General features: G+C 40.6%; 1 protein-coding gene across 2 annotated transcripts in view; it reads right to left on the bottom strand.

Moving 5' to 3' along the window:
* Positions 1 to 13739, bottom strand: part of ENTREP1 (endosomal transmembrane epsin interactor 1) — a 38872-nt gene that overhangs the window by 19691 nt on the left and 5442 nt on the right. For both annotated transcript variants that reach the window (XM_068926683.1, XM_009672058.2), the window contains exons 3-6: positions 3433 to 3543; positions 1476 to 1604; positions 562 to 669; positions 304 to 437 (exon numbers count right to left, since the gene is read on the bottom strand). In XM_068926683.1, the coding sequence (XP_068782784.1) occupies positions 304 to 437; positions 562 to 669; positions 1476 to 1604; positions 3433 to 3543 (482 nt within the window). The remainder of the gene's footprint in view (positions 1 to 303; positions 438 to 561; positions 670 to 1475; positions 1605 to 3432; positions 3544 to 13739) is intronic.

The raw sequence follows: 13739 nt of genomic DNA, 5'->3' as shown, positions 1-13739 counted from the left end.
AATCTGACTGCTTGTACTGAGCTAAGCTCTCAAGTGCTCTCTCAGCTCGCAAGTGCTGAGATAAGGGTAGTGATTACCTGGCCTGAGAGAACAATAAAAACATACTCTTCAGTCAGTCCTAACTGCCAAAAAGAGGGAATGGGAATTGTTCTGGCGATAAAGGGCTTTGGAACACAGGGGCTAGACTGCTAATTTAGGATCTTCTGCCCTAGAAGCTTTGCTAAGAACTTAGGCCTGGCTTTCAGCCTTTGCCCTGGCATGATCTTGACAGCATCACAGAAGTTCTCAATCATAGAGCTTTACCTGTGAGTCATTCTGGGAGTACAAGAATAAAATGTTGCAAAGTATGAAGGAGGTGGCACAGGTGGGACAAAATCTTCAGGATCTGAAATGTGACCTTGTTCTTCAGTTTCTTCTGTGGCAACCCGAGATTCATCCTAATCAAATACAACCTTTGTCAACAAAGCTTCTAACTGTAACAGAAAGTATTCCTAGGTTACACAATTCTATGATTTTATTAGTACTACTGTTTTTATTAGCCAGTGCCTTGCACTCACTTACTGTGCAGGTTCTTCTTGTTGCAAATATCTGTAAGTAGCGCAGAGCAGCTGCTACTAAGCAAACTGTGGTGGTGAGAGCATTCAGGGCACAGAGAGCAAAGAGAACTTTCTGAAGAACATGAAGATTATGAAAATTAAAAGATAAGGCATTTGTAACCATCAAAAAAAGCAAAAGAAAACACAGAAAACAAGGACATGAAAATTAGTTTTTAATTATATATGTGATGCAGTCTTCTGGATAGTTCATCTATAAGTTTGGAATAATTTGTAAAACTTTGTTTTGCCCTATTGCATGTCCTGACACAGAGATATACAGAAGGGCTTAAGTCTGCCTAGCTGTGATTTACAGTCCATCTCTTCACTGAAGAATTATGTCCTTTCTGTGGGAAACCCAGATGCGAGATAAACAACATTAAAGCACTTCTGTACTTGAAAATGACGTTGTCTGGAAGTTGCATTTTAGACATTTGTAATCCAAGAAATATATCAAAAGTATAGCAAATCGAAGAGTATATCAAAAGAGATAACAAGGCCTCAAATCATCAGCTAAAATTCGTAACATCTTTATTCATGCAAAGCTATCTGGATTCAACTATAGCTTTGGTTGCACAGAATGCAGAAAGGACAAGGACTGCATAACTTAATCCCATTCATAGATCTAACATTCTTAAAGGACTGTTAAGATCACCAAGGCTGACAGTTTCTCGGATCAGGAATGCACTGATCAAAAATATAATCTAGAGGGGGGGGAAAAAAAAAAACGGTTACAAAATTATAAGGGGCTTATGACCAGTGTAGAAAGCCACAAGGGAAGAGAATTTGCTATAGTGAAAACAACAGTCACTTCAGTGCTGCGTTTTTGCACAAGAGTGAACATTATCAAAGCAGTGTTTTTGAGCAGTGCATGCAAGGTACCTTAAGAAGAAGGTGAACAGCACTGCATGACTTCACTGGGTATAGCTTCAGCGCATTCTCTTTTTCTGTGCATTTAGTGGGATGAAATTCTTCACAGCAGAAACAAATCTTGTTTTCACCTGTGTCCACCTTTAAAAAAGACCCTGCTTTTTAATTTATTAGCTTTTTTATGAAACACTTTTAGCCGCATAATATAGAGCCGATGCTTTAAATTACATCTCTAACTGCAAAAATAGACCAAATTACAGACTTATAAATAAAACTAAATTTGTACAGTTCAGTATGGCAGTGATTCACACATTATATTGCACATACTTCTTATCTGCAGGTAAATTTTACTGATAAGGTATACAACTTAATTCTAATCAATGTTGCACTGATTACTGAACAACCCTAGTATCCAAACTCTACCGATTCCACAGCAGCCTGAAATTTCTTTCTTTCACTGATATGTAAACCACTGTGTTTTTTGAATATACACATTCTCTTTGTGTGAATCATGGGCATATTTTGCATCTCTAAGGATGGAATGGCACCCACAGCTATGATTTCATCCCACTCAAATCAGTAATGACTATACCTGTATGCCACCAATGTTTGCAATTTTCAAAGTAATCTTGTGATCTTAGTTTTCAAGTAGAAATTCAACATTTCTATATCTACAGATATTGCAGTTTGTTCAGTTGTCAGACTCTCCAGAGTCACAGTGTCAAAGGCTTGCATACACCAGGTTATAGAATAATTTATGATTTTGGGAACACCTTTTGGCTGTGTCCCATCTTTCCAAGCACAGATGACTACTGAAATTCCTCAAGTGTTTAACCATCTCGTCTGGACTAACACTAACAATTTTCAGCACTGTTTCAGTATGTTCAGATATTGGGCCAATCTTGACTGCCAAAGTACTTCTAAATCTTGAATGCTTACTACTGTAACTGGCATGTTAAGGAACCATTGCTAGCTTTCCGTGAAGCAAAAAATTAATAAATAGACAAAGATCTTTCCGTTCTTCAAATCCATGCCTAAAACATGATCACCCTTATTACTGAATGATCCTGTATCCTTCAATTTAATTTAAATTATTCTACTGTTTCTGGCTCATGAATAGACATTCTTCCGCTTCATAAGACATCCATATGAGAAAAACCTTTTGTCTTCTGTCCTTCCTTGTGCAGACTGTTCTTTCTGTTCGTTATATGTTTTACGAAAATGATTTGATCTTCCTTAATTTTTTCTCATATTTCTTGCTATAAGGTATGAAAATGAATTTTGCTAACTAGGTGTACCAAAGAACAAAAAGAATCCCATCCATAGGCTACACTGATGGACCATTTTTGCAGTTAGCTCAACAGTACCCGTTCATGCTTTCTTCAGAAGTTTTATAGCATTACCCAACAAAGATAAGACCTTCATATTGGTTCTGTAAATGATTATTTAAAAGTCACGGTACAACACTGGCAAGAGGGGTTCTCTAAAGATATATCTGAGATTCCTTCCTTTATGACCCCATAAAAATGACTAGAGAGCCTCACAGAGGATTACCTGTGTCGTCAGACCCTGAACACAGCGCCCAGCTACCAGTGCAATCAAACAAAACCATTTCTGGGCTAAGTATGCTCTTCTAACACAGAATAAAAGCCTGCACAATACATCTTTGGGAGTCTTTAGTTTTGGGAAGTCAACAGCTTATGAAGGCCCCAATCCAAAAAAGCAAACCTTTACAAAGACAGATAATAAAAGTAATGTTATGGATTTCAGTGAGTCTATTCACAATTTTAAGTGAATCAAGGTCTGAATCAGCAAGTTTTCTTTTTTCCTCCACCATGCTGTAGCTCCATTTCAGTTTCTTGGCACGCATTACTTTTATCTCTGCTTGTAGCACTTTCTGTAATCCTAGCATGGTGAGCTTATGTGGCACATTGTCAAGAAATACATTACAGTTACCATGTCTGCTCACCAAATCACATCTGGGTACACTGGACACAAACTGAGCACCTTGACATCCTAATATAAATCCAGCCAGGTTCAGAAGAACACAGACGACAGACAGCAGAACAAATAGGTTAACCTGAAACAGCAAAACAAAGTTAACAGCAGTGGGAACAGGATGATAAAACAGACTCAAGGAACCTATAACAATGCAAATCATGTCAGGAACAACACTCCCCTTCTGTGTGATTTTCAAAACTCCCTTAACTCAGTAAATAGTTCTTAACACTTTTACTCTCTCTCCCCTCTCCCTCCCCCCCCCCACTATTCTCATCTTGCAGTATGTGCAGGAAGAAAATCCATGCAACTTTTGAAAAGTATAGGTTTTCTGAAGTGTGTCTCCCCCTCACCCCGTTTTTTGCTGTTTCAGGCCACTTAAAATGTATGAATATTCAAAGAACTTTTTTTCTACAGAAATGTTTCCAAAGGATTGTCCAAATCATCCGGCTGCCCTATAATGCCAGCATCCTAATGAATGGGAAGATATGTCAACAGGTGCAAAGCATGATTTGCAAACTTTCTGACTTCCACTGTATGTCATACCCTTCCACTGAGTATAGTTTTCAACACGCATGGATTAGTAAGAAATCTAAGAGGAAACACCTTAGGACAATATTTGTTGTGTACAGTATTTTCAGAACTATTTTGCAGCACAAATGAGGTAGAAATATTTGTCACACTACAGTGAGGACAGAAACTTACAAGACTGTATTACAAGACTGTATTTCCTCCTGACCACTACAAACAAAACATCTCCATTCATAAATCAGACAATACCTTCAGTTTTATAAACAATCTGAAAGAGCTACAATGGCAGGAGTAATGAAGTACTTGAAATAGGACAAGCAGAATCAGCAGATAAAATGTGTATCAGTAGATGAAAGTCCTACCTTTATGTAGGGCCTTAAAACCTGCAAGCTGTGCTTACATAAGACTTAAAATAAGGATTTTAAGCACATGCAAGAACTTCTACTGTCTTGTAAATATGTGCAAAATTTGTCTGTACTTCATGAGAGAACCGAGGAAGCACTAGAGGTGAGAATAGTGCTTTAGAGATGAATAAATATCTCTAAAGGTTCCTATGCTGACACATTTAAATTTCAAGCACACAGTCCCACAAAGCAAATATCAGGTCTTTCATGTCCCAAAGAATCCTTGTTAATAATTATCTGCTCACTTTGGTTTCTTTGCATCAAAATGGTGTAAGTTAAAAATGCAAGAGGAGACAAAAAGCTCAGGAAGAGAAGGGCCAAATGAGGGGCTCAGTTCTGCTCCAGATAATTTTACAACAGATTCATCAGCAAGACGTTTGTAAACACAAAGCAACAGCTCACACAAAGCAATAGCTTTTCAAATGAATTTAGCTGAGGTATCATCATGCTTAACTACATAAGTATCTGTACTAAAAATAAATCAGAGCTGTTGTACCAATTATGATCCTGTTTACTGAAGTTCAGGACAAAAAATCAATCCTGAATGGCTGAAAGCCAAAGAGCATTACCGTGCAAGCCCATTTCTTAAATTATTAACTCTCCATTATCAGTGTCCATTACAGAAGGCTGACTACAATACTATCATATAAAGCAGACTTTAACCTCAAACCCCAATAATTAACAGAGCTAACTACATCCCTGAAAAGGATGAGGGTTCCTTTGTATTAGATATACCGAGAACAATCAATATTAAGAGGATTAGTATTTTCATCTAGCTTTATAAGCATCGTAAAATCACAGATAACAGTTTTTAACATTAGTAAGGATTTTAAACGTCATTCATTTTCCATACAAACACAGAATTTAACCATTTTTTGAAATTAACTCATTACTCAGCACTCAGATGAATCCATACCACTTCTTATGATCCCATCTAGATTGTCTCAGTTACCTTTCCGATGAAAACTACTCCGAGAAAAAGAAAAATGATGAATTGAAGGACATGAAAATCTCATGCAAAGAATACTTTTCCTCTGGGTTCAACACAGGACATTATCAGCTTGAAACTAGTCAGCTTGATAAATGAATTAGAAGCTGTTTCAATGTAAAACATCTATGTAATGCAAATCTCAAGAAACTACATAAAGGAAAACAAGAAGTGTTCTTTCAACTGATGAAGAAACTGAGGTACTAAGCAATAAAGTTACTTAGCTAAAGTCATAAACTAAGGTAGATTTAACAAAAAAAAAAAAAAGACAATCAAAAAGCAGAAACAAATTCATGTATCAGTTTTCCTCCTTTGGTATGGAAACTGTTGTAGAAACAAGAACAGTTCGGTATACCCGTATATAAAAAGAAAAAAATTCCAGGACTCCTAATGGTGTACAAAATCTTAGATTAAAAAACATACATATTTCCTAAAGAAGTATGTTAAAACCAAAGAAGGAAAAGGAAGAAAAGTAGTATTATTCTTACACAAATGCAAAACCAGGATGATAGCTTGTACATTGCTGCTCTAATAAATTCTAGCGTGCAAAAGTGAATCCTTGGTCTGCATTCCATTATATGTATAGTCTATTTGCACCTGCAGAACTTGTTACTCAGAAAATCCCAGTGGAGATGATGAAGCTAAAAACAGCTCTTCTATACACAATCTGAAACACAGACACTAGCATGATCAGAGCTATCACATTCATTAACACAAGCAAATAACTGTTTAGCAGAATTTGCAAAGAGTAAAAATCTTTTTTCCTTCTGCACCCTTACTGATTAGTATTTTTGGCCACCCCTTTCACAAGTATTCCAATGATTACAGTCAAAGCATCTTGTCACTGATGGACTACAACACAAGCTTTAAAGCAGTGAACATATCTTTGAGAAGTACCTTTCCAAGGATAAACACCCTTCTTGGAGATTAATCAACGTTACTTTTGGTTCAACAGCAGAAGTGTTGGCAGAATAGCAGGTGGGACTTAAGCTTCAGGAACGATAATGACTCCTGCATCACTCATTTCATCCGTTCCAGGAAACCGTGACAAAGATCTTACTTTGAAACTATGTTTTCATTAGACATATGACCTATTGGACTGGGTTGTGACAATGACAAAAAGCAAAGATGCATTGGAGAATCTCAGCATAGGCCAGGAGATTCAGATTATGATTTGCAATTTTCTAGCAATGTATGCTTTAATTGTTTAAAATAAAATATTTATGAACTATTCAGACAAAAAAGGAAAAAGAAAGCAAAAGCCTCTGGAGTGGCTAGATGAGCTAAGAATCTCAGTGCTCAAGGAAAGAAAGGTTATAAACCTTACCATATAGCCCAGTGACAATTATCCAAAGAGAAGTAAACTGCACGTTTCTTTATGACACAACACCTTAGGAAGCTACTTCTACAATGTCATAGTTTATACATCATGCTTTTCTCACAGCTTTATTTCAGAAGATGTATTCTCCAGCAGATGCAAATTGAAATGCCTTCTCCATGACTACTCACCTACAAGTAAGAACAGGTAAGAACACTTTCTATCACAGTGAAAGAAGATTCCACCCACATGTAAACCAGGGAAAAAAAGTATCATCAGCTTAGTATAAAACAGTCAGTGTACAGAAGACACCAACAAAGGCAAACATGCTATTTTAAACGTGAAAACAGAGGTAACTAGTCTTAACCGCAGTGATAAAAATAGAAACAAGTCAAATTATGGCATTGGTTTGGCCCACTGCCCTTAATCTTTCCAGCCTTAGATATGTATGCATTGTGGACAGCCACAGAAAGTCTTGAGGAACACTTATATGAATTAAACTATAAAAAAGCAAAGTGTATTCTGATGTTAGACACATTACTTATTAATGCCTTGCTTGGATAATTTTTTTCCATGAAAAACATCGTGCACTTGGAGGATTCTGGCAACGCTTTCAGCAAATCAAGCCAATACTGCTGCTGAAGTCAATGGGAGTTTTGCCAGGACCTTAAATGGCAGCAGGGGCAGGCCAGACTTAGAAGATTAAGGCCCTGACCCTGTAATTCATTCTGCATAGGCAGACTATTATGCCACAGGGGAATTGCTTTGAAGTTAACACACGCATGTATTACAGCACTGTCGCCCAAACAGGCACTTTAATAGCACATGAAAGAAAAACACTTGCTCCATAATCATTAACTTATATGTCTTTTTATGTACTATATTTTATAAGCAACCTTCTAGGAAAAGATACATCAATGTATTAATTTCCCTCCAGATATACAGCAGAAATGGCTAGCTAAGCCAATTATGCAACTCTGCTAACTTTCAACTTTCCATCAGTTGTGAAAGCCATTTATTGTGGCATATGGAGACCTGCAATATAGCTCTCAAAAAAAGAGGCCACATAAAACTAGAAGACAAATTCATTTATTTAACAAAAAACACCTCATACTTTAAATGCAGCATTAGAACACCTTAAATGAATTAGGAGAAGGCTTTTCAGCATGGTAAAAGATATAAATATCAGAAGAAACCTAGTTAGGCTATATGTAAGGCTTTTTATAGTGTCTCACATTTTAAGTTATATTTCTTTTTATTTTCTGAAGACTGACTTTAAAATACTTGTAGCTTCTTGCATTAATGGTTGGACAAGACATTAACATTGAGGTATTCTGCTTCTAAAAATCCAGAGAAACATGCACCACTGCAGTAATTCTCACTGAAGCTAAATGACTTTGCTTAATATGAAGCATGTTGCGGGTGAGTTTTGCAATATTAGGGCCAAGATCCTGTTCACACTACTTTATATTCTTGCTATCAGTGAAGAGCCTGCAGAGCTAAAATTTATGGAAGTTCACTTTGCTAGCACCAGGACTATGTATTTAGGTCTAAACCTTAAATCTTGATTAAATCCATGCAAAGCAGTTAAGGTGCAGATATGATGAAGGTAATAACTTGCCCTAAAAACTTTTATATAAAAGCTGTCAGGAAATGTTTTCCTTCTGATAAAATGTTTCAGTTAAAGAAAAGGTTTACATTAAAATTATTCTCCAAAAATTGTTTCAAATAAAAGAAATCTGAATTCCAAAAACTTTTCTATTTCCAATGACAGTCTGAAAATTTTTGTCATAAAAACAAAAATATTAACATTTTTCATTTGAAAAGTTTTAAATAAAAATTTCAAATTCACTGTTATTGACCACACTGAGGAAAACACAGAATTAACTGCTTATATTGAACATGCAACATAACCTACATGCACACGCAAACATACATGAACACGTAATGCTGAAATATAAGCAAAAAAAGCATTGTTTTTACCTGAAAGCTAATCATAGCTGTAAAGACCACAAATATAAAAGCTTACATGCTGTCTAGCTATGGAACCATAACGCATTTGATATAGCTGAATGTCAGAGTTCCATTCACCCCATCTGCAACTGTACTGTTAATTTCTTGACCGCAGATACAGAATTATGCATTTATAGGTACTGAACTGCTCTCCAGTCCTTGCAGCTGCCACAGGTATACTCTTTCCAGACTAACAGCTTGGTTCTGCCTTCCTGAATGGTTGCACTCCTTTCAGCTTTCATGCCCCTCATATATCTGATCACAGCTGATTTTCCCTTTAGCAGCAGAACCAAACTGCTAAACAGCCACAGAGAAACGCTTAATTTTAAGTCTTTGTTAGTGAAAAAGACAAGAAAGCCTCCTAAAGCGCACACTCAACAGGACTACAACTAATTCATACATGACTGAAAAAGAACGGATGCTTCACCAGCAGAATGTCTCTGTATTCATCAGAGCATGTATAGCTCCAAGTATTACCTGAAAATGCAACACCAATTCACAGTGCATTGGCTTAGTACAACTAGAGATAAAAGTAAGGAGACTGGCATTATAGGAAGATTCAAAGATGTGAATTACCCTTGATGCGCAGGCAACAAAATAAGTAATGAAAGAAGCTGGGTTTCTTCAGTTAAAAATACAATTTAAGATCCTGTGAAAGGAAAAAGTTCAGAAGTGGACAGAAAGGAACCAGCTTCTATAAAAGCTAGCCCAAAACTATTTAGAGCCAATATCCAAACAACTTTGGAGAAAAAAAAAAAATTCCCATAAACACTTCGATAGGCACATAGAGGAGGAATCACAGAATCACAGAATGGCCAAAGTTGGAAGGGACCTCTGGAGATCACCTAGTCCAACCCCCCTGCTCCAGGCTGGTTTTGAATATCTCCAGCGAAGGAGACTCCACCACCTCTCTGGGCAACCTGTGCCAGTGCTCCGTCACCCTCACAGCAAAGAAGTTTTGCCTCATGTTCAGACGGAACTGCCTGTGGTTCAGTTTGTGCCTGCTGCCTCTTGTCCTGTTGCTGGGCACCACGGAGAAGAGTATGGCTTTCACCCTCCCTTCAGATACTTGTACACGTTGATGAGATCGCCTCTCAGTCTTCTCTTCTCCAGGCTGAACAGCCCCAGCTCTCTCTGCCTTTCCTCACAGGAGAGATGATGCTCCAGTCCCCTCATCATCTTAGTGGCCCTCCGCTGGACTCTCTCCAGGAGTGCCATGTCTCTCTTGTACTGGGCAGCCCAGAATTGGACACAGCACTCCAGGTGAGGCCTCACCAGGGCTGAGGAGAGGGGCAGGATCACCTCCCTCCACCTGCTGGCAATGCTCTCCCTAACGCACCCCAGGATCCCATTGGCCTTCTTGACCACACGGGCACATTGCTGCCTCATGCCCAGCTTGCTGTCCACCAGCACTCCCAGGTCCTTCTCTGCAGAGCTGCTCTCCAGCAGGTCAGCCCCCAACCCGTCCTGCTGCACGGGGTTATTCCTCCCTAGGTGCAGGACCCTGCCCTTGCCTTTGCTGAACTCCATGAGGCTCCTCTGCGCCCAGCTCTCCAGCCTGTCCACGTCCCTCGGAATGGCAGCACAGCCCCCTGGTGTGTCAGCCACTCCTCCCAGTTTAGTGTCATCAGCCAACTTGCTGAGGGTGCACTCTGTGCCTTCCTCCAGGTCACCGATGAATACATTGAACAAGACTGGGCCCAGCACTGACCCCTGGGGGACACCGCGAGCTACAGGCCTCCCACTGGACTCTGCACCACTGACCACAACCCTCCGAGCTCTGCCATCCAGCCAGTTCTCAAGCCACCTCACCGTCCACTCATCCAGCCCACGCTTCCTGAGTTTACCTACGAGCATGTGATGGGAGACAGTGTCAGAAGCCTTGCTGAAGTCCAGGCAGACAACATCCCCTGCTCTGCCCTCATCTACCCAGCCAGTCATTCCATCAGAGAAGGCTATCAGATTGGTCAAGCATGATTTCCCTTTGGTGAATCCGTGCTGACTACTCCTGATCACCCTCTTGTCCTCCAGCTGCTTAGTGAGGACCTCCAGGATGAGCTGTTCCACCACCTTTCCAGGGATGGAGGTGAGGCTGACTGGCTTGTAGTTTCCTGGCTCCTCCTTCTTGCCCTTTTGGAACACTGGCGTGACGCTGGCTTTCTTCCAGTCCTCAGGCACCTCTCCTGTTCTCCATGACCTTTCCAAGACGATGGAAGAGTGGCCTAGCGATAACATCCGCCAGCTCCCTCAGCACTCGTGGGTGTATCCCATCAGGGCCCATGGATTTGTGGGTGTCACGTTTGCCTAAACGATCTCTAACTCAATCCTCCTCAAACAAGCAAAAGTCTTCCTTTCTCCAGACTTCCTCCCTGGTCCCCAGGGTCAGGAATTCCTGAGGGCTGACTTTAGCAGTGAAGACTGAAACAAAGAAGGCATTCAGTACCTCTGCCTTCTCTGTATCCTTCGTCACCAGGGCACACACCCCATTCAGCAGCGGGCCAACATTTTCCCTAGTCTTCCTTTTGCTATTGAAGTATTTGAAGAAGCCCTTTTCGTTATCCTTGACATCCCTTGCCAATTTTAATTCCAAATGGGCCTTAGCCTTCCTTGTCACATCCCTGCATGTCCCAGCTCTCCTGGATCCCCCCTTCCTTCTAGGGCCCTACCCCATGAGATTCCTCCAAGTAGGTCCCTCAAGAGGCCAAAGTTTGCTCTCCTCAAGTCCAGCGTTGCAATCTTACTCATTGCCCTGCTTCCTCTTTGTAGGATCCTGAACTCCACCATCTCATGGTCACTGCAGCCAAGGCTGCCCCCAGCTTTCACATCTCCAACCAGACCTTCTTTGTTTGTTAGTACAAGGTCCAGCAGCACACCTCTCCTTGTTGGCGTCTCCATCACCTGTGCCAAAAAGTTATCATCAGTGCTGTGCAGGAACCTCTTTGACTGTTCGTGCCTAGCTGTGTTGTCTTCCCAGCGGATGTCAGGGGGGTTGAAGTCCCCCATGAGAACTAGTGCCTGTGATCACGAGGCTACTTCCAGCTGTCGGTAGAAGGCCCTATGGACTTCCTCTTCCTGATCAGGTGGCCTGTAGTAAACCCCCACAACAATGTCACCCATGTTAGCCTGCCCTTTAATCCTTACCCATAGGCTCTCCACTTGCTCTTCATCCACCCCTAGGCAGAGCTCCACACATTCTAGTTGCTCCCTCACATAAAGAGCAACTCCACCACCTCGCCTTCCTGGCCTCTCTTTCCTAAAAGACACATAGCTGTCCATGACAGCATTCCAGTCATGTGAGCTATCCCACCATGTCTCTGTAGCTGCAACGAGATCATGGCCCTGGCAACTGCACACAGACCTCTAATTCTTCCTGCTTATTCCCCATACTGCACGCCCTGGTGTACAGGCATTTCAGAGAGGTAATCGAGCGTGCAGGCTTCTCAGGGCAGGTGCAAGAGGACATAGCCATGTCCTCTTCTGATTCCCTTGGAGGCATGCACCCACTTGAGGCACCCTGACTTGAGCAGTGTTTTACTGACTACCCTATCTCTATAACTCTCCCTTTCCCTCATCTTTCCTAGTTTAAAGCCCTCCTTACCAGGCTATTGGCAAAGAGGCGCATGCCCCCTTAGTGAGGAAACTTCTCCTCTGGAAGAAAAATCAGCTTCAGGATACAAACTGACTTCCAAAGTAGCTTGACAAGTGATACCCAGATCAGAAAACCTCTGGAAAGAAAATGCAAGGTAAGATTTCAGAGTGCCAAGGATTCTCAGGAGATGACTGAAAGCAAAGCCTACCTCGCAAGAACATCCTTCAAAAGAACTGATTACAACTTAGTTTTGTCTTGCTCTGTCTCTGGGACTTATTATTTACTTACTGTCTTCCCACATTGTGCTACCGCCTGGGTGGTGCAAAAGGACAAACATGGCCCTCAAATTTTATTTATTAACAGCAGGTCTTATAACAGTCTACCCTCTTCAAGACTGGTCTCTTCTTGTGACTGGTGGTACTAAGGCTGTCACCAGTTGTATCTAACTGCTCTCCCTTTCCTTTCTCTCTTCCAGCAGAAAAGACTAACAAGCCCTCTCCGCCTTTGATATTGCAGCCACTTCCCAGTCCTTCTCTCCTGATAAGGCAGTGCTGTGCTTTCCCCTGATCTGTGCACCATCAGAGACTTACAGTCAAGGAAAAAACAACCTAACTGTTTTTATTGCAAGGATTCGGATTGAAAGTGACAGCTGTCTTCCCCTTCTCTCCAAGTAATCTCCTCCCTCCCTCCTCCTCCTCCTAATATTGGCTGCAGCTTTTTTACATGGTTTTTGATAAGCTGATGACCCTTAGAAATAGCTGCAGGTGTCCTTTAATCTCCTCCAGCCTAGCATCTGTGGCAAGACTCTGAGCAACAGGACAGTTTGGCTGGTCACAAAGAATAAACAAAGGCAGTGAGAAATTATTACCTAAAGGGTGAAGACAGAGAGAAACATTCTGTAAGCAAAGAGTCCATCTTTTTATTGGAGGAACTATGTTACTGCAGTAAAAAAGAATTGTAGGCAAATAGCTGTATTCCAAAAGATTTCAGAGATGACAGGTCTCTGAAATCCTGAATCAGGGTATCAAACAGGTTTCTTTTAGAAACAACTAGAATTTTTTTTACAGGAAGTGAAGAAAAAATGTGACTTTTTAAATAAAATTCTCTAAGTACTGCAAACTGGCAGTTAAAAGAAAAAAAAAGAGATACTAGAAGAAAACATGAAATACCTTTATCATGTTCATAAGAATAAAACCTACCACAGACTGCTCTGAGGAACAGCACGTCCTCGTGGCCAGATTCTGTGGCACTTAGAGTCACTGTAATTACGATCAAACCCAACTCCTGAAAGGAGAGAGAGCAAGAGGATGGTACCCAAATGTCTACACTTATTTACAGTCTAATTGCTACATCTGACAGCTTTTAGTGTACACCAAGGCAAATACAAATCTATATATAATTTCCTAATTTGGGCTGAAAATAAAGCTATTTTGAG

Source organism: Struthio camelus, chromosome Z (genome assembly GCF_040807025.1).
Source record: "Struthio camelus isolate bStrCam1 chromosome Z, bStrCam1.hap1, whole genome shotgun sequence".
NCBI classification, from domain to species: domain Eukaryota; kingdom Metazoa; phylum Chordata; class Aves; order Struthioniformes; family Struthionidae; genus Struthio; species Struthio camelus.
The sequence above is the reverse complement of the archived record's forward strand: the minus strand, read 5'-3'. Positions and strand labels throughout refer to the sequence as shown.